Here is a 20792-nt window from a genome sequence, read left to right on the forward strand (position 1 = left end):
CTAACACCCCCCCTCCCTCCTCTCCCTAATCCCCCTTCCTCCTCTCCCTAACACCCTCCTCCCTCCTCTCCCTAACCTCTCCTCCCTCCTCTCCCTACCCCCTCCCTCCTCTCCCTTCCCCTCTCCATCTCCCCCTGCCCCTCTCCCACCTCTCCCTAACCCCTTCCCCCTCCTCTCCCTAACACTCCCCTCCCTCCTCTCCCTAATCCCCCCTCCCTCCTCTCCCTAACACCCCCCTCCCTCCTCTCCCTAACCCCCTTCCCTCCTCTCCCTAACACCCCCCTCCCTCCTCCCCCTGCCCCCCTCCCTCCTCTCCCTAACCCCTCCTCCCTCCTCTCCCTAACCCCCCTCCCTCCTCTCCCTTCCCCTCTCCCTCCTCCCCCTGCCCCTCTCCCTCCTCTCCCTAACCACTCCTCCCTCCTCTCCCTAACACTCCCCTCCCTCCTCTCGCTAATCCCCCCTCCCTCCTCTCCCTAACCTCCCTCCCTCCTCTCCCTTCCCCTTTCCATCTCCCCCTGCCCCCTCCCTCCTCTCCCTAACCCCTTCCCCCTCCTCTCCCTAATCCCCCCTCCCTCCCTCCTCTCCCTTCCCCTCTCCATCTCCCCCTGCCCCTCTCCCTCACCCAGATGAAATCAAGCTGTTCACCCTTCCACAGACAGCAGGAGACCCTTACAAAAAGGTCAGCTCCCCAGCAAGCTACAAAGAGCTCATCTATAGGCTTCCTTTTAATAGAATCTCAAACTGCAGGGGAGTAAGGTGAGACCGACAGACAGCGGGCTAACTCACTAGCCTCTCATTCCTGCCTGTGTTCCATACTGGGGGGATAGGTGGCACAGAGACAAACAAACAGACAGCGGGCTAACTCACTAGCCTCTCCTGTCACCTGTAGAGTTTCAATATCTATAGTTTTACACGGTTGAACTGATCTACATTGCACCAGATACAAGGTACAATAAGAGCCTGAAAGGAAAGAGTTGTTTTTCTTACCAATCCACTTGTCATTTCCATACCAGGTGAGATTTCCTTTGGAACTGTCAAAGTATCCTATTTTCTTGTAAATTCCACCTGTGGACGCAATGTTAGAAGAGAAGAAATGTTATGAACAAGAGGAGGCCATTTTGCCCATCACTGCTCGTCCAATTCCTAGTATATATATATGTACAGTGCTCCCTCACTATAACGCGGGTCTCGGGGGACACACACTATGAGCGGTATAAACAGGGGAGGGGGTAGGGGGCGCTGTGGGACACATAACAACACACATATACTAAAATACAAAGTAAAATAACTCCCTCTCTATAAAGCAAAAATGTAACTTTCCATGAATTAACCATGCATAAAGCACCATGTAATCAACGCTAAGTTTTTTTTTTTTTACAAAAAAAAGGTAACATTCTCACTGGTGGATCATTTTAATTAGCAGTTTTTAAACTATAAATAGCCTGTCTAAACGGCGGTTGGAGTTCAGTTCGAAGCGACAGACAAGCAAACCAAGTGCGAGAAGGAGAGCGGGTCGGGAGAGGGGAAGAGGGAATGGGCTCGCCCCGGGTTCAGCTGCCGGAGCGGGGGATGAAGCGAAGCTGAAAGCATCTGGTCTCCCGGAGAAAGCTGCAGCTCCTCTCGCAGCAAAAAAGTAAATACATTAGGAAAGATAACCACGTAACAGGCCTAATATTTACTTAGTTATAAAAGGAATGCTGAATAAAATGTCTGTGTTATAAAAGTACCAGAGCAGCTTTTCTTCAGATCAGATACTGTATCAAAAGGGAGAGACAGAAACTGAAGTTAGACTGAGAATTTGTTTACAGTTTGAACACTGGTACTGTATTTACTGTAGAAATATTGCATGAATCACTAGTATAGGGAATTGGGGGACATGCTGTAGGAGCGTTATATCTGAAGCATGTTATAGCCGAGAGCTTCATAGCGAGGGAGCACTGTATGTGATGAAGGAGACCTACCTTGTAGCTGCTCAATCAGAGTCAAGGCCATTCGAGAACCCTGGGCATCAAACACAACGTGACCCTGCAAGAGACAGAGAGATAGGGGTAGAGAGAGCGAGGGGTAAAGAGAGCGAGGGTGAGGGGTAGAGAGAACGAAGGTGAGGGGTAGAGAGCGAGGGTGAGGAGGGGAGAGAGACCCACAGAGACCCCCATGAAGGAGAAGGTGTTCATGGCTTTGTAGATCTCTCCCGTGATGTTCTTGTTGTTTTAGTTGAGGAGGGAGCGAGTGAGGGGTAGAGAGAACGAGGGTGAGGGGTAGAGAGAGCAAGGGTTAGGGTTAGAGAGCGCGGGTGAAGGACAGAGACTCACAGAGACCCCCATGAAGGAGGAGGTGTTCATGGCCTTGTAGATCTCTCCCGTGATGTTCTTGTTGTTGTAGTTGAAGTCTTCCAGCCGTAGTCCCCTCTTTGCCAGCTCCCCGGCGGTCTTGTTGAGTGCCAGGGCGAGGGCCCACACTGCGTCGTAAGCCAGTGGAGCCTCCTGGAACCCCCCGGTCTCCTCGGGGTTCATCACCCCCAGGCGAGCCATCATCTTATCCAGGAAATCCTCGGAGGTCTGCAAAGAGACAAGAAACAATGGGCTGCTTTCACAAAGCACTTCTAGGTAGCAGCCTGATAAATTAATTAATTAATTAATTAATTAATTAATTAATTAATTAATTAATAATATTATTTTCTTAGCAGACACCCTTATCCAGGGCAACTTACAATTGTTACAAGATATCACATTATTTTTTACATACAATTACCCATTTATAAAGTTGGGTTTTTACTAGAGCAATCTAGGTGAAGTACCTTGCTCAAGGGTACAGCAGCAGTGTCCCCCCCACCTGGGATTGAACCAACGACCCTCCGGTCAAGAGTCCAGAGCCCTAACCACTACTCCACACTGCTGCCCTAAATCCAATGCAGGGTCTCCAACCACTTTTTATAATCAATTAAGAATATTCCTTTTTGCGATAGTGCATAAATTCAGAATAATCCATCCACAATAACCCACTGAGAATAATCCACAGATAATAATCCATTCACAATAACTCACTGAGAATGGTGTGCACAGTGAATGGCAGTTTGAGTTTCCAGCAGTTCTCATTTAAGACGAGTTGCTCACCAGGTCAGACACTCCACGTACAATCTCGGGATTCAGCATCACAATCTCCGTGGTCACGTGACCCTCCACAGCCTCGGTCATGTTCTCCACTGTGCAGTTGATTGACGGGTCATTGATCTTAAACCAGTTGTCTGCGTACCAGCCAATCAGAAACCAGACGTACTTCTTACCATAAAGCTTCTCCTTGAAAACCTGGAGGCAAGACATAGCACTGAGGAATTCTGGGACCTTGGAGGAGTCACAGCCTGACAGAATTTAGACAGGCAGTATTGCCAATAAGCACCAAGCACATTGTACATTTCCTAATATATAAAAAGTGGGTATCAGTATGAAATAGTAGAGCAATCTTAACTGATGTGTTCCTCTTCTTGTTTAGATTCCCTTTGCTTAACTGTTTCAGTCGTCACATCCTGGGGGCTTTTTAAAAGGCTCTCAAACCATTAAGAGTAACATTTTTGTTATACAGTTGCACCAAACATTACTAAGACAGTTTCCCACAGTATAAATCTGATTCTTATGGATTTCAAAATGTATTGTATATGTTTGTAATCATTATTGCAATATATAAATGTTAAGGTGCATTTAGAAGCTGATCTTCAGTTTTGGTTGCACACCATGGACATTTTTTAGAAGTAAATACTTTATAGAGGTAAAAAGCCAGCGCCATCTAGTGCAAAGCTGTGTACTGCCAGCAATGCAAAATGAAACTTGATCCATTGTCAGATCTAGCCTGGGATATCTATGGCAATCAACTAGAAAGGAAGAGAGGCTCCTGAACTCAAAATGACACAGCAGTTAATTAACTGCATCAAGAAGCACTCAGAATGATTGCAAACTCATCATTCATACCTCACAGAACACTTTGCGAGCTTCTGTTTCATAAAACAGTCCCACGATTATCCGGGCGTCTTGTCGCTAGAACAGGAAAGAGAGAGAGAGAGTTGTGTTGTGAATTAGCTGAACAACAAAAACTACAAACATGCTAGGGCTTCTATGGGTGTCGCCATCCTGACTGTAGTTCTGTTTTTTATTACTGAACAGTGCATTGGCTGCATGACTCACCCTGCACACCACAGGGCCATGCTTTTATCAGGTGAGCGAATCAGGGACCCCTCTATGGAGCTACTTTTTAATGTGCTCCTATACTCAGGTAATAGGTATGGATTGAATCGAGTTACCTTGAGATTCTTCACAGCCACTGCAGGGTCTGAGAGGAAGCTCTGTCTGACACTGAGTTCAATCCCTGCCTTCTTCACCCTGTCCTCCAAATCATCTAGAGTCTGCAGAGAGAGAGAGAGAGAGGGGGAGAGAGAGAGAGAGAGAGAGAGAGAGAGAGAGAGAGAGAGAGAGAGAGAGAGAGAGAGAGAGAGAGAGAGAGAGAGAGAGAGTGAGGCGACATCAGTAACTAAAATCTCACCCTTATCAATCAATGATATGTCAAGCAATTTTCCACTTTGTTTAGGGTTCGGTAATTTTGTGTTGCAGTGTAATACTATCAGTTAATGCTTTGTGTGTAGGATATCTTATTTTTAAAATTGATGCCATTTCGTGCAGTTTAGGCGAAGCTGAGCTGCTCAAATCTTGCAAAATTACTTTTATGTACAATGCTGTAACCTTTGCAATACAGACTGGAGCACCATTTTTGGATATGTTACAGTAGTTAACATATACCCGCACGAACCTCTCAGAACTACATTTCCCATCACCCTCCTGCTCACTGGTAAATCCATCTCAGTTACATATGTGAGCAGGAGGATGATGGGAAATTTAGTTCTGAGAAGTCCATGCGGCTACATGAGAAGCCATCTTGAGGCAGGGAATGCAATTTAAATGTTTAAAAAAGTGGTCAAAATGTAAAAAACAACACATAACACAATAAAATAAAAAGGTCCTTATGTACCCTTTAAAGGGGGGAACAGAGATAATGTTGCTGGTGCTATTACAAGTTAATACAATGGATTTTTAACCCTTGGGTATCATTCCATTAAAGGGGAACCAGTGATAATGTTGCTTGTGCTGGTAATAGTAGACAGAGACACACTCACTGAAGTGAAGACTTCTGTCGTCTGCTGAATGGTGGCGATCTTGCTCCAGTTCCACTTCTTGAAGAGCTGCACTCGGGTGGGGTTGTGCAGCGTGGCCGAGGGGTGAGTGCGGAAGAACGTGGGGAAGCGCTGCCGGTTAGAGAGGGCTGGGGAGCTGGAGCCGTACGAGAGCTGGAGAAGAGATAGGGAGAGCGAGAGCGAGAGTGAAACAACACGGGGAGGTGCTGCTGATTAGAGAGGGCTGGGGAGCTGGAGCCGTACGAGAGCTGGAGAAGAGATAGGGAGAGCGAGAGCGAGAGTGAAACAACACGGGGAGGTGCTGCTGATTAGAGAGGGCTGGGGAGCTGGAGCCGTACGAGAGCTGGAGAAGAGATAGGGAGAGCGAGAGCGAGAGTGAGACAACATGGGGAGGTGCTGCTAATTAGAGAGGGCTGGGGAGCTGGAGCCGTACGAGAGCTGGAGAAGAGATAGGGGGAGCGAGATCGAGAGTGAGACAACATGGGGAGGTGCTGCTAATTAGAGAGGGCTGGGTAGCTGGAGAAGAGAGACAGAGAGAAAGGGAAAGTGAGAGAGAATCTCACATAAATGCACCAGAAATGTGTTAGGTGCAGACTGAACAATAAGTATGTGTGCTTTTCTGTGTCAGAAAATTCTGAGAAACTACTTGGAACTCCATTCGATCTGAGCTTTCTACGAAATGGAAATATCTAAATACCAATATTGTTCCGCATTGAAAAAATGTTCTCCATGGAGATATGCATTCTCAGCTAAGGAAATGTGGACAATTGATGTCCGAGTGCTTTGAAAGAGCTGGAGGGCTGGAGACGTACGAGAGAGAGAGAGAGAGAGAGAGAGAGAGAGAGAGAGAGAGAGAACCATAATCTATTATCATCATACTATTATTACTGTTTAGCTTGATGTTTTAGAGTACTGAAAACATATTATTGATAATTATATTCTTGCCAATAATGCAAAACTAATAAGCATCAGCGCCACTGCTATCGAGATGATTTGTTCCTCTCTCTTCCTGTAGACAAGTGATTTGTCTGTAAGAAGATGCTGGGGGGTGTTAGGTGTCATGCCATGAAATACAGAATCTCTGACTGTGACCATGAGTTAAAAAGAACAGAAGACACAGAAAGGGGGAGATACTGAGAGGGAGAGGATTGAACACGAGGCAGTGCTGTGTATGGATTTTGTTCAAATTGATTAATTCTACCTGATCTGCTGTAATTGCGCTGCTGAAATTGCTTCATGACCGTTCAATAATCTGGTGCAGGAAAGCGCGAAGGGAAAAGAGTGCGAGGGACTGATAGCCGAGACGAGATTTAGAAAGAAAGGAATTTCAAACTCATTGCGTCTCAAGGTCTTTTTTGTGTGTGTGTGTGTGAACAAAAACAAAGCATCCCCGGGGAAATAGAGTAAGAGTGTCTCTGAGGAAACTGAATCCATTCAGCCTGCAACACAGAAGAATCACAGGGGTCTTGATTGAATCTTTAAAATCCTAAAAGGAGTTGACAAACTCGAACCAATGCTTTAAGCGCAGCACAGAAACCAGGACCAGAGGACACCACTGGAAATGAAATAGAAATAGGACAGAGGGAAGGAGACACGTCTTCACACTGAGAGTGGGGAGGGTATGGAATGGGTTAGCTATGTTGTTGATGCTGAATCACTGGGGTCCTTTAAGAATCGACTTTTCAAAGTTCTGAGATCAATCAGCTGCCAGCAGCCAGTCAAGCATGGATGTAGACTTCTTCTCTTGTTGGCCTCCTCTCGTTCGTACATTTTCCTATGTTCTTATGCTCCTATTAGACATTAAAGAGTAAGTAGCGGGGTTCAGAAAAATATAGCGCTAGCTCAAATGGCATCAGAGATATGAGATCATAAGCAGCACTCACCACAATGAGATTCCACATTCTCGCAGCTTCAGCTACCAGAGTAGAGACCGAGCTGCAACCAGGCATCAGCACTATCTTGATGGGGTCTTTATAGAGCAGCTCATATAGCAGCTTAGTGGCTTCCCCCGGGTCACACTGAGAGAGAGGGGGAGACAGTCAGGTTAATACTGATGGAGAACTCAACTGCAGAACTATGGACAAGCTGGTCTAGAACAGAGGGTTCTGAAAACTCACTACAGTAGAACCTGTCACATCCAGTCCTGTAAGATATCTTCTCTTAACCGATGGACCTCTGGCAGGTGTCATTTACACATGCTGCTACAAATTTTTGTTGCCGACCTCCAAAGTCAGTTTGTGTTTGTGTGCACGCTTTCTCGAAAACACAATGCTTTGCAAATTACCAAATACTGTACTACAGTGCTTTCTTTTGCAATAGTTTTCATCGCTTTTCTTTGTATAGTATACGTGCAGTACCATACTTTGGTGTTTTAGACGCACTGATATACCTGACATTGATAATTTATATTCCCCCAATGTTACTAAAACAACTACAATATACTCCCTCTGAGATACGAGATTTGTACATATCCGATGGACCCCTGGAACCAATTACATTGGAAATTCCATGTTCTGCTGTACTTTAATAATTAGCTACTACTGATTATAATTGCCCAAATAATTATAATTACCAACAAGCTGAATCAAAACACTTAGACTCTGAAAGCCATAGCCTTGCTGGTATTTCGATTCTTCTAATAGAAAAAGTGTGCAATCCCAACCTGTTAGATAAAAGGGAAAACTTCTGCATTCACAGATTTAAGACTTTAGGGGCCCTATTTATAAAAGTACTTGCCGACTGTCGTAATAAAATGAATTTTGTTTAAAACTAACGGAAGTTGTCCATACTGCTATTCATAAAATGATCTGAGAATACAGGTGACTGTCGCAAAGCACTTTATGAATGGGTATACAGTCGTTCAAGAACAGAAATCCGCCGTTTTGATGACATCATCAGCATTATTAATGTTCCCTGGTTGCCGTCGATAGCTGTTGCAAAAGGAAAAACGGAATCCACTGACAGTTCTACCAGGTAGTTTGCAAAACCTGATTCCGATGCCCCTATCACCTGCCAAAAATTCAGGACATGTCATAATTTAGATTTTTTTTTTTTTTTAAATAAATACTTTGTATTTTCGTTTTGTTTGGCAACGCTGGTAAACACATTACGCTATCAGGACGAGACCGGACCATGTTTGAAATGTGAACAATGTTTACCATTTAATAGTTACCCACATTATATTCTAAATTGAATGTTATTATGCCACTAGTACAACAGAGATGGGCAATTGATCAGATTATCTGAATCCCTGGAGAGAGCCATAAAACGCTACATCGATGGTCCACGATGATCCTGGAGGTATTAAAAAGCTTCTTTGACCTCTGTCGCCTCCATGACCAGTATTTTTTTTATTTATTTTTTTTTAAATTTAGTCGTCGCCAATTATTTTACCCCGATTTTCACCCCAATTTAGCATGCCCAATTATTATCTGTATCCCCGGCTCACCGCTCACAACCCCCGCGCCGACTCGGGAAACGGAGGCTGGAACACGCGTCCTCCGAAACGTGCTCCTGCCAAGCCGTCATTTTTCGCACTGCAGATCCACAGCAATGCCACCAGACTTATAGTGCCGGAGGACAACACAGATCTGGCGGCTCCGCTGCAGAGCCACAGGCGCCCTATCGGCCACAGGGGTCGCTGATGCGCGGTGAGCCGTGGATTCCCCTGCCGACCTAAGCCCTCCCTACCCGGGCAGCGCTCAGCCAATTGTGCGCCGCCCCCTAGGAACTCCCGGTCACGGTCAGCTGTGACATAGCCTGGATTCGAACCTGCGATCTCCAGGCTATAGGGTACATCCTGCGCGGAGCGCCTTTACTGGATGCGCCACTCGGGAGCCCCCTTCCATGACCAGTATTAATACCATAAGGGCTTAGGACATACGTGACTACAGTCTGTTTTTGTTAGCCGTGACAATGGTGGATTTCTGAAGGGCTTGTTTTTCTTGTATGATACCTATGATCAGATTTGTGTAAGAGCATCATAGAATACAGTTCTGTACTGAGTGTGAAGGAGAGCTAGGATATGTCACATGATGTAGACTGAGACACCTTCATTTAAGCCCTAAATTGAATTTTCTCCATACTGTCTAGGCAACCAATGATTTAGGTCACTAAACAAATGTCTTTCCGGAACCAGTGTGCCCTTTTCAGTTTAATTGAGCAGATCTAAGTGTTTGATTTGTCGGAAGAGATGAATTTATGAATACATTACCCTTTAAAACAAATTGTATCCCAGGGAACGCAATTACAGCTATTCCAGTATTCATAAATGACTTATATTCATGAAAAATAAAATTTGTCTTGATATTTATCATCTTTTTTTTATTACTATTACGCTAATCACCTCTTGTGATGTACCTAGGAGAAATTCAAACCGATCATTTAAATACACAGAATTAAAATCTAAAAAACTACCAAAAGATTATTAGCAGAAAAGTGGGAGACAGTGATAATATTGATAGCTTATGATGAAAAGGTTGATGACCATGACATACATCAAAAGCATGTACAGTATAATATAGAATAAGAAATGACAGTAAATAGTTTAATGAAAAATGCTTAAGTGGCATACAAGACCTAGATGTTAGTAGGTAAGCAAATGAGGAGTCAGTATCACGGTAAAGTACAGACAGACAAACAGACAGACAGACAGACAGACAGACAGACAACACCTGCATATGTCCCCACAATCCGATACTCCCAATATCTTAATAAAGTTAATACCAATTTCATCACAATTTAATAAGCGATTTTCCAGACACATGCAAAAATCTAATACTATCATTAACGTATGCTGAATTTCGCAACTAGTATTTCTCAAGTTTCACAACAATCGGCTATGCGGTTCTCCAGATATATGGAAGAATGTGATGTAAGTACGACTGCCTCCACTGTATCCATTTCTGGGATTACATCCTCTGCGGAGGATAATAACAACTTCTCTATATTAAGTGTGGCTTTTAGACTGACAGCCTCCGTATACCCAGAGATTAAGATCCACTCAATAACTTGAGTTTTAGCAAGTTTCATCACAGCTGGATAGGCAGTTCTCTACAGCTGTGGCCAAAAGTTTAGCATCACCCTACAGACTTAATCAAATTCTGCTTCATAAAGTCGAATGAAACCTGCAGAATAACGTTACGTTAACATATTGAATTACACACTGCTTTGTAGCTTTCCACATACTTAACAAAACAATTTGACATTTTGAAATCTAACATGAAATGCTGTACTACAATGATGGCTTCCGGTAGACTTTTGCAATATCATTTTGTAGTTTCTTTGATTACATGATGTTAAATAGAAGATCTAAATTATGTTCAAATAGTTTTTTTTATATATATATTTATGTATTTATTATTTTGTATAATTCTAGGTGATGCAAAAATTTTATCCATGGCTGTAGATATATGCAAAATTTTAAAGCGGGATGTAGGATTGATTTTAGCTTTAGCGTTCTTTTAAGGAGCGGGAGCAATGCAATAATATTTGAAAGCTTGGATTAGCCCTCCTTTAACAGAGAGAAAGCCTTCTAAATGTTTCTAGTGCTACTTAGTTGATTTTGGAGCCCAGCTTTGTGCTCTGATTCTGTTTGTAAGCAGCCCCCTAGCCTGACTGTGTCAATGTCAAACAGGACACTGCACAGCTGAAAGCATTAATTCAGTGGATCAATCACTTGATTGAATTTGACGTGACATTATTGCTCTCCAACATCATCATGTAAATCGACCCTGAGCAAAGGAAGTTACTCACACAGATTTATCTGACAACAACATAAAACTGTAGGATTCAGAAACCGTCAAGACTGCTGTCTAATTCTGGGATTTGAACACCCGCCATACCACTGTCAGTAGGGTTGGCCGTCGTCCAAACCAGCATGCCGCTTGTCAGAATGCTATAACACTCCATACTAAAAGAAATTCACAAGCCCCAATTAGCATATTGGACTACCTGGCATAAGGTTAATTTATATATATATATATATATAAAGAACAATAAATACAACTATGGTTAAAAGTTTTGCATCACCTAGAATTCTAGGATTGAATAATAATAATAATAATAATAATAATAATAATAATAATAATAATAATAATAATAATAATCTGAACATTATTTAGATCTTTTATTATGTAAACCAAAGACAACTACAAAGTGATATCGCAAAAGTCTACCGGAAGTGTGTCATGTTAGATTTCAAAAAAAGTCATATTTTTCCATTTCTGTCAGTTTTTTGTTAAGTATATCGAAAACTTCAAAGCAGTATGTAATTCAATATGTTAGCGCAACATTATTCAGCAGGTTTCATTCAACTCGATGAAGCAAAATTAGTTCATTCAATAGGGTGATGCAAAACTTCTGGCCATAGCTGTAAGTAGTTCAATTAGCTCTCAAGGAGATTAATTGTAGAATGAACAGGGCTTACTAAATTAAATTTTCTCACCCACGCATCCTTCATGCTGTTTGGTTTCCAATTCTCAAAGTTTTTCATCACATCCTTGAAACTTATTTTTTAATTAGGAGATTTAAAGAAAACACACACCTGCTGACCTTATTAAGAGAGTCAGGAGGTCATTACTTAGCAATTAACTAAATAACACTGCTGTTTATCTGATAAACAGATTTATCAACAACGCGGTTAGCTACTGCAGTTAGGGAATTTGCTCAACTTAATTAGGAAAAGTAATTCATTCATTTAAAATATCACACAAAAAAAAACAACAAATATTGTAGAGAAGCTAATTAGTGAAAGAAAACCCAAAATGCAATTAAGAACAAGTGTGTCAATACCATCCATCCTCAACCATGCAAATTCCTAATTAGAGCCATCAGTATGATGGGAAATTTGCTAGATCATCAACAGTATACACAGAATAAGAATTAGCAATGAAATGTTTCATCACGATTTGATGAGCGATTCTCCACAACCATGCAAAACTGACAGCAGATAGACACTTCCACATATACTCAGAATATATTACTCTTAATAACTTCAGCTAAATAATGTTAATACCGAGTTTCATGACAATTGGAAACGCAGATCACCAGATATATGGAACAATGCTAAGTGTGACACGTGTATGTATGACCGCCTGCAATATATACTTCTATTGTCGAGAGGAACGTTCAAAATGCTTGCGATTTTTACAGAGGAAGAAAGTAATCCTATAAGGAACATGAAAAAGAAGAGCCCTTGACCTGCAAACATACCCCCAGATTCTAATAATCTCAATAAAAGAATGTCTTATTATTGGAGCTAGGTAGCCACTGCCTGGCCACTTTATTTGGACATGTACTTAATACGGGGTCACGGTTTGCCCTGATAACAGCCTTGATATGGTATAGGGGTTTTTATTTTCATTTTTTTTATTTTTTTATTTAGGGTACCCAATTATTTAACACCCAATTTTCTCCCCAATGTAGAATGTCAATTCCCCCCCCCCCCCCCCCCCCCCCCTGCAGAAATTCCACACTTAGCTCAGAACTGAAGGCTCAGCGGGCGTCCTCCGATCCCACAACCAAGTCAGCTTCCTCTTCTACACCCAGGAACTCGAGAGCGGATGTCAGTGAGCTACCGCCCTCTGGAGGACAAAGGCCAGCCCTGCAGGTGTCTGCCCGAGCTCACTGGGCACGATGAGGAGAAACAGTCCCTGCCAGTTTTTCCTCCTTGACCCGCGGGAGTACTAGAGCCAATGCAAATCTCCCTCTGGAATCCCCAGCGAAATACCGACGACTTTGTAAAGCCAGAACACAAGCCTGCGCTCCCCTGACTGTATGACTCACCATATAGGAGGAGGCTGTGTGGTCCAATGGTTAAAGAAAAGGGCTTATAACCAGGAGGTCCCCGGTTCAAATCCCACCTCAGCCACTGACTCATTGTGTGACCCTGAGCAAGTCACTTAACCTCCTTGTGCTCCGTCTTTCAGGTGAGACGTAATTGTAAGTGACTCTGCAGCTGGATGCATAGTTCACATACCCTAGTCTCTGTAGGTCGCCTTGGATAAAGGTGTCTGCTAAATAAACAAATAATAATATACACCACGTGGCTGTGCTTTTACCAGGTGAGCCACTCGGGGACCACTCTCAGGGGGATTTCAATCTCTAAAATGTTTAAATTGCACAAATTGGTAAGGTTTGGGATGTCGAATGAGATCATTGTGGCCATGGAAGATGCCTGAAGTCTGTCCTGCTCCTCAAACCATTCTCAATGCTGGCAGTGTAGATGGATGCATTACTATCTTGAAAGCAGCCACCAGGGTTAAGCATTGTTGGGTGGACTTGATCTGTACTAATCCTTAAGTTAACTATTCATAAATCAAAGGACCCTAGGTATACCTGGAGAACAAGCCCCACACTGGGGCGATGCCAAATCCAATCGGGTTGTCTGAACTAAGTCGCTTCTTTGACTGACGGTGTTCTGGCAGGTGCTCCTATTTTTATGTCCCTGTACATTTTGGCTTTGCAGTATGTTTTAAGTCAAATTTCTCATTAGTTTAAGTGCATGAGTAGGAGGAATATGGGGAAAGAGGTTTTTTTTTTGTTAAACAGCACACAGATTGATGGCGCTTGCGTGAACGGAATACAGTTACATTAAATGTAATTGCTAAGTGTGTCTGGGTAGGGTTTAGATCCAGCAATTAAACATGACTAATACCTAACAGTATACAGACAGCCCTGGATTCAGACCCTCTCAGTAATGATAAAGAATGACCTAACCAAGTGGCTAAGCGATTCTCTAGTTATATCTAAGAATGCTCTCCATACGGACACACATCAAGACACACTTATATGCTCAGATTTTCATAATCTCAATAGCATGTGCTAATGAATTTCTATACCAAGTAACACATGGAAGTGTACACCTATGGCCAAATGTTGCATCACCTAGAATATTAGGATTGAGACATAATTAAAAAAATACTATATGAACATAATTTAGATTTTTTTTTTTAACATCATGTAACCAAAGAAACTACTAAATGATATTGCAAAAGACTACCAGAAGCCATAATAGTAGTAGAGTATTTCATGTAAAATTTTGACTTGTCACATTTTTCAATCTGTATCAGTTTTTCATGAAGCATATTGAAAATTATAAAGTGGTATGTAATTCAGTAGGTTAACATAAGATTATTCAACAGGTTTCATTAAACTTGAAAGTGAGTTCATTCTATGTGGGGATGTGAAACGTTTGGCCATAGCTGTACGTACACACATATACATTGAGAGTCCTAAACAAAATCAATTTTCTTATCACTAGCAATAGTAATAGCATTACTGGCTCCCCTTCTTCAGCTGAAGATCTTTTTGCTTGTATTTTCTCGTTGGGAATATGCAGATATCTCAAAGGCAAAGCTAACATCGCAGCTGTCTCCAGGTACCAAACAACTGTTTCAACTAACAGTCTTACTCTGAGTAGGTTGATAAGCATGGCAAATAATGTTCTAAGCTAAAAAAGCCGCAGAGAATAAAAGAGAACACACATGATAGATAAGGCTGTATTTTTTCACGGGTATCACAGATGTCACGATTTCCGTGAAATTTACCCATTGCCATGTAATCTGTATTCCCTGTGACAACTCCTATTTCTGAATGATAGTGTAAATATCACTTAAAAATAAATACTGCAAACGTTTGCCTGATTGACGCACTACCTGTCACGCTGCATTTAGGAACCTGGCAGTCGGTTTATTAATATTTAGCAACATGTGTTGTATAATAACTAGAGAATTATCAATTTTGAATATGTGCTATTTTTTCTGTTTTAATAAATATTATGTTTTTTTATATATATATAAATTTAGTAGTCGCCATTTTTTGTTTTGTTTTGTTTTCTCCCCAATTTAGTAGTGTCCAATTATTCTGTTCAGCTCAGCTCACCGCTACCACCCCCACGCTGACTCGGGAGTGGCGAACACGAGCACACGCTGTCCTCCGAAGCGTGTGCCGTCAACCGACCGCTTTTTTACACACTGCAGACTCACTATGCAGCAACCCAGAGCATCGGAGGACAACGCAGCTCTGTGCAGCTTACAGGTAAGCTCGCAGGCGCCTGGCCAGACCACACAGGTCGCTGGTGCGCGGTGAGCCGAGGACACTCTGGACGACCTAACCCTCTCTCCCCCTGGGCGGCGCTCGGCCAATTGTGAGCCACCCCCTGGGAGCTCCCGTCTTCGGTCGGCAAAGCCCCCTATAAATATTAAGTTTAATCGTGAAATATCTTGAAATAAACTATTTTTAGACTGAAATAAGAAGTTTTTTGCTGTGAAAAAAGGACAGCCTAAGTCGTAGGGTTTTAAAAAGGGAAGAAATTAAATATGAGGAGAATGCAGGAGATATGAAGTTGTCCTTTAAGGCTTGGGGGTGCTCCATTTCTCAACAGTCACTCCTGTTTGTTTTCTTGTCTTCTGTTCATCAGAGATCCAGACAGGCCTGGTGATGAATGTTAGACGCTCTCCGACACAATCATAGGGGCATAATTGCCTTTATTGATCGCATTTGTATTGTGAAAACAACACCACACTTTTAATGAATGAAAGAGAGAGAAAGCAAAAGAGGGGGAGGGAGAAAGAGGGTGAGAGGAGAGGGAGGGGGAGAAAGGGGTGGATATGAAAGGGTGAGAGGAAAGGGGAGAGAAAGGAAAAAAGAAAGGGGGAAGGAGAGGTGGAAAGAGAGTAGGAGGGGTAAGAGAGTAAAGTGAGAGTAACAATGGCGAGAAATAGGATGGGGTAGACAAAAGAGGGCAAGAGAGATTGAGGGGAGAGGGGGAGAAAAAAGAAAGGCAGGGGAGAGAATGGAAAGGGGAGTTAGAAAGAAATAAAGGAGAAGGAGCATGAGGGAGAATGGAGGAGGGGAGAAAGGGATGAGAAATAGAAAGAGTAGAGAAGGGGGAAGGTGAGGGGGTGAGGGGAGAGGGAGCAAGAGTTGGGGAAAAGAGGGGAGGGAGGGATAGAGAATGGGAGGGGGAAAGGGGCAAGAGAGAGTGAGGAGAGAGGGTCAGAAAAAGTGAAGAAGAAGGGAGGAAAGAGGGGGATAGAGGGCAGGGGAATCGAACCAGAGAAAATTCAATGCAGTCCAGTCCAACTATCACAGTACTGTATTGGGGATAGGAGACCCAGCTAATTGAATTGAGAATATATTTCTATTGGGAATAACATATTAATATCACTCTATCTCATTAAGGTAAAAAAAGCAGAAGTGATGTAAATTGATCTGAGATTTAGGATTTTTTTAATTAAATAAGGCATCTATTAAATAATGCAATTAGGGCAGTGATACTGGATCAAAAATATTGAGACTTTGAGATCACAGATAAGACCACTTACCAGCATGGAATAACTTAATTAAAATTGTTTTAGAGTGATAATTTGTGGAATTGCTCAGAGTAGTTCTGGGGTCTGTTGCTCCTTCAGTATTGAGTTTTTACCCTTGTTTCTCTAAATCTTGCCTTCACCTGGCTTTGAGCTTCTTTGAGCATGCCTGGAGAACCCTAAGTGCTTGGCACCAAACAGCCTTCCTCATTTACACCAAATCTCTCTGTCTTTCTGGAGGTAGAGTGGGTGGCAGAGTTGAACATACAAAAAACAGTTGAACAATTAACATGACTTTTTGATTATTATATAAAGCCGTCTTTTACAATGGGGAAACCACACACCGATTTATAATAAATGAGCATTATTATGATTCTGATTATTATCAGGTTTTAATCATAGTGCATGGCTTTATTAAGCCGTGTGGAATTCTATGTCGATTTTGGAGATGAGCCTTGCTATTGGTGCTTGGAGATCTGCAGAGCAGTATTGAAAAAAAAAAAAAAAGAATTGAGCCCAGGTTGGCATGGCAACTGTTGTCAGGGATACCAAAGTTCAAACACTAGACTGACTTTGATACAAGACTTCTTTCTGCTTACTGATTCAACTAGGGGGCCATGTTTTGAAAGTGTTTATAGTATCTTCAGTTCACTCCTATATATTTTTTAAGAGATTTTTTTTTATGTTTAAAAAGAAAGAAAAAAAAGTTAGTGGCCAGATCTTTTTGTAGACATTGTAGGGCTATGGTTCAGTTTCTTATAATTACGACATATTACTTCTGTTATTGTCATTATCAATGACTATCAATAAAGTATAATTAAGAGTCAATTGACTCAATTGAAACTTAACAAGATTACATTGATCTGATTCCAAAGCACAGACCTCCATGTATTAAACCTCCGTTACATTTAGTTATTAGTCACTGGCATCAAACAGCAGATTTAAGGTAATGGCCAAGTTACCTGTTTTCTGCTGGGAGGTGGAGGTGTATGGAGCTGCTGGAATCGTCTATATAATCGAATATAACACATCTGTCAAAACTGTGTCTTTCAACTTATCTTGCGTCATTTCCACTTGACATTTTCAAACTCCAGTTTATTCTCAATTATTCGCCACTTAGAGCTATACAACTCTCTCACTGCAGTTGCTGGTCCACTTGGTAGACATGCTCATCACATTTCTCTACAACATATTGTCATTTAAATTACAAAACGGTCATATTCTCAGAATACCAAACATTTGCAGATGGAAGTAAACTTGGATCTCAATTAGGATATTGCATGAGAAGAATTTTAAAAATCTTTTACAAAACCCCGGGTCTGAAGAATGCGCTTCTGTGCATTCGCCTGTCATTTCAGCCAATCATTGACTGGATGAAAGCGTGTCAGTCAATGAGGAAAGCAGCTGATTGGTTAATGACAGGAAAGGAGCCGCTAAAGGGTGGGGACACCCTCCAGGTGACATGGTCATGGAAGTGCAACACTATCTGAAAGCGTGTCTCGCAAACAGAGATTATCTTTGACTTTGTGTAGGACCAGTTTTAAAATAAAAATACATTTCAATTCAAAACTGCACGTTTGAGACCTATAAAACAAATGGATGTGTACAACAGAGTTATATTGTTAGCTACAGTACACTGTAATGGAACTGAACCATGTGGGGATGCAGTAAACAGAATTGACATTATTTGCACACCTTGGCTTTAATATAATAATATACAGGTCTGTTATAAGCAGTAAATGATTGTAATAAATCTTAAATGACAGGAGGTGACACACAGGTTGTAGCTTTGGAAACTAGTGTGATTAAAAAGGTTCATATTGCTCTTGGGAATAGTGCTCTGAGAATGGTATCTATTAAATATAATTATGAAGTTACTGGATGCATTCCCCGTAACAGGGTTTAAAATAGCTAACAATTGTATCCACACCATGCACATCCATAAATTACATAGGTCTCAAATGTGCAGTTTTGAAAGAAACACATGTGTTAGCAAAACATGGAATTCTGAAATATCTGCCACTATACCACATCAAAGAAATCTCCTGGAAGCTGAAATTTTCCACACACCCTCACCGGCATCTTTACTGTCAATAACCAATCAGCTGCTTCCCCTACTGAGTGACATCCTTTCAGCCAGTAACATGACCCACGAGACACTGTGAGGTTGCAAACTGAGCACTTCCTTTAGGGCAGCCCCAGATCTTTTCTTTAGCTATGTTGTAAATGGAAGTGCAAATGGGTACCATTTACAGAATTATTTTTCCAGTTACAATTGCTTTAAATAGAAAGTGCCCTAGCACTGTCGATAGGGTTTACTGCAGCTTGGATTACACTAATTCAAGCAGACAGTGATTTGAGTCTGCAAGGGGCTTTTAAAAAAAATGTTCTGGAGGGAAACTGAATTTGATCAGCTTCTTAAGTATGAGAAATCCACCAAGCATTAAGATTTGTCAAGATCCCAATACCATCTTGTGTATAGAGCTATGGCATAGAACATACTGTAGACACCATACATTTTTATAATGAACAGTAGTACCTGAGTATAATCTCTTCGATTTATAACAAGCATGTCAGTAACATTCATCACCCTCCAAGGCTGTTCATTCAAAATGAGAGCTGACACAATGAATTTGATGATCATGACTTATACAATAGTAAGAACAGAATAGTATAGAATAGGAATTAGTGATGAAATGTTTAATTCAAAAGTCTGACATACAGACAGACAGATAAAATGGACAGAAGTTTTGATAATTTTAAGCATGCTGAAAGTAGGCCAGATACAAACCTGTATTTGAACTTGTTTTGTTGTATTAACAATGTACAAGTTTGAGAATAAAAAATAAATTATTTTTGATAATGATACTTATTGCTTTTATTCTTCATTTTTAAAAAAACATTTTAGAAGTTTGTATTATTATTATTATTATTATTATTATTATTATTATTATTATTATTATTAATGGTAGATCGAATTCCGTTTTTAAATACAAATTTGTTCTTCTGCTTGTTCATTCAATACAATACAATGTAATTTCTTTTAAAACAAAACTGTTACTTAGTTCCCACTGAGACACAACCTTTAACAGAGTTTCTGGAATGTTTAAATTGAGTTACATTGTTGCTACACTGACTACATGAAGCATGTGAAGCTAGAGATCTAATATAACGCTGGTCTCAATTAATCAGTCTCCAATAGTCTCAAATAGTCTCCAATATGCGCCCAGTGTGCTGGCAAATACTGTAAATAAATGCCAGAGGCATTTAATTGAACTTTCAAGGTATGCTAAATAATGTTAAGTTTTGGGACAATTGGTTCTCCAGATGTATGCAACGTGCGTATGACATGCAGGTGAACAGATGTACAACAGTGACACAAATTATAGCAACAACAAATGATTCACAGCAAGACGAGGAGTGGGGATAGTACTGCCCATGTTTCCTCACTCAGACCTGAATAGATAATCATCTCATCTTTAACAATATGCAATCCGTCTCATAAGTTCAGTGGTACCCTCAATATGATTCATTATCAAAAACTGCCGGTTTTGCCTCCCTAACCCATGGGAGTGCCAGAGCTAATGCGACGCTCCATCCAGAATCCCCAACAGCATACATTTTAAATATTGTGACATACGATGGGCTGACTGCCAGTTTCTGTGGTTGATTGTACATTTTCTACTCGGTCCCAGTCTGACCCCTCTGCGAACCCATTTTCTTTGCCGAAAGTTAAGCCTCTGCAAATTTGACTGTGGGTTTATTCCAGTAATATTTAGACCTATCAATTTAATCATAACACTACTGTATGTTTATGCAATCTCATTAGCTGTCCATTCCGCACGGTACTTGGAATCTCATTGTTTGAGATTTGTATCATTTCAAATGTATTTGCAATTTGATATTTAAAGTGTTGCGTATACACTAGAAGTTGTTAGATTGCAGCCTCACACAGGTTGTATGGTAAGTGTATGGGTATTCCTGTCTTTGTATCGTGAATGGATTTGTTTCAGATTTACTTAAAGCCAACAGCTGATTTGTTTCCCCAAGATTAATGTTATTCATCATTCACTTCCATCATATATCAATATTTTGTGTGTTTCTGTCTCTCCAATCTTGAACTAAAACCTGAGGAAATGAAAAACTGTAAAACTGTCATTTGAGGCTAAATCTTTCTCATGAATTTAAAGAGAGGACGAATATCTATTCAGTGCAAAAAAGCTACCGGGATCTGAGTGTGGGGGGAGAGTGGGGGGGGGTGAACAGTGAATAATACCTATCCTAGAGGAAATTAAAATAATAAA

General features: G+C 41.3%; 1 protein-coding gene across 3 annotated transcripts in view; it reads right to left on the minus strand.

Annotated features, from left to right (window-relative positions):
* LOC117968252 (gamma-aminobutyric acid type B receptor subunit 1-like) overlaps positions 1-20792 on the minus strand; it is a 65818-nt gene that overhangs the window by 8489 nt on the left and 36537 nt on the right. For all 3 annotated transcript variants that reach the window (XM_059010882.1, XM_059010880.1, XM_059010881.1), the window contains 8 exons: positions 7060-7194; positions 5159-5329; positions 4292-4393; positions 3963-4028; positions 3114-3305; positions 2313-2558; positions 1962-2025; positions 988-1065 (listed from right to left, as the gene is read on the minus strand). In XM_059010882.1, coding sequence (XP_058866865.1) covers positions 988-1065; positions 1962-2025; positions 2313-2558; positions 3114-3305; positions 3963-4028; positions 4292-4393; positions 5159-5329; positions 7060-7194 — 1054 coding nt within the window. The remainder of the gene's footprint in view (positions 1-987; positions 1066-1961; positions 2026-2312; positions 2559-3113; positions 3306-3962; positions 4029-4291; positions 4394-5158; positions 5330-7059; positions 7195-20792) is intronic.

The sequence above is a fragment of the Acipenser ruthenus genome, chromosome 41 (assembly GCF_902713425.1).
Source record: "Acipenser ruthenus chromosome 41, fAciRut3.2 maternal haplotype, whole genome shotgun sequence".
NCBI lineage: Eukaryota > Metazoa > Chordata > Actinopteri > Acipenseriformes > Acipenseridae > Acipenser > Acipenser ruthenus.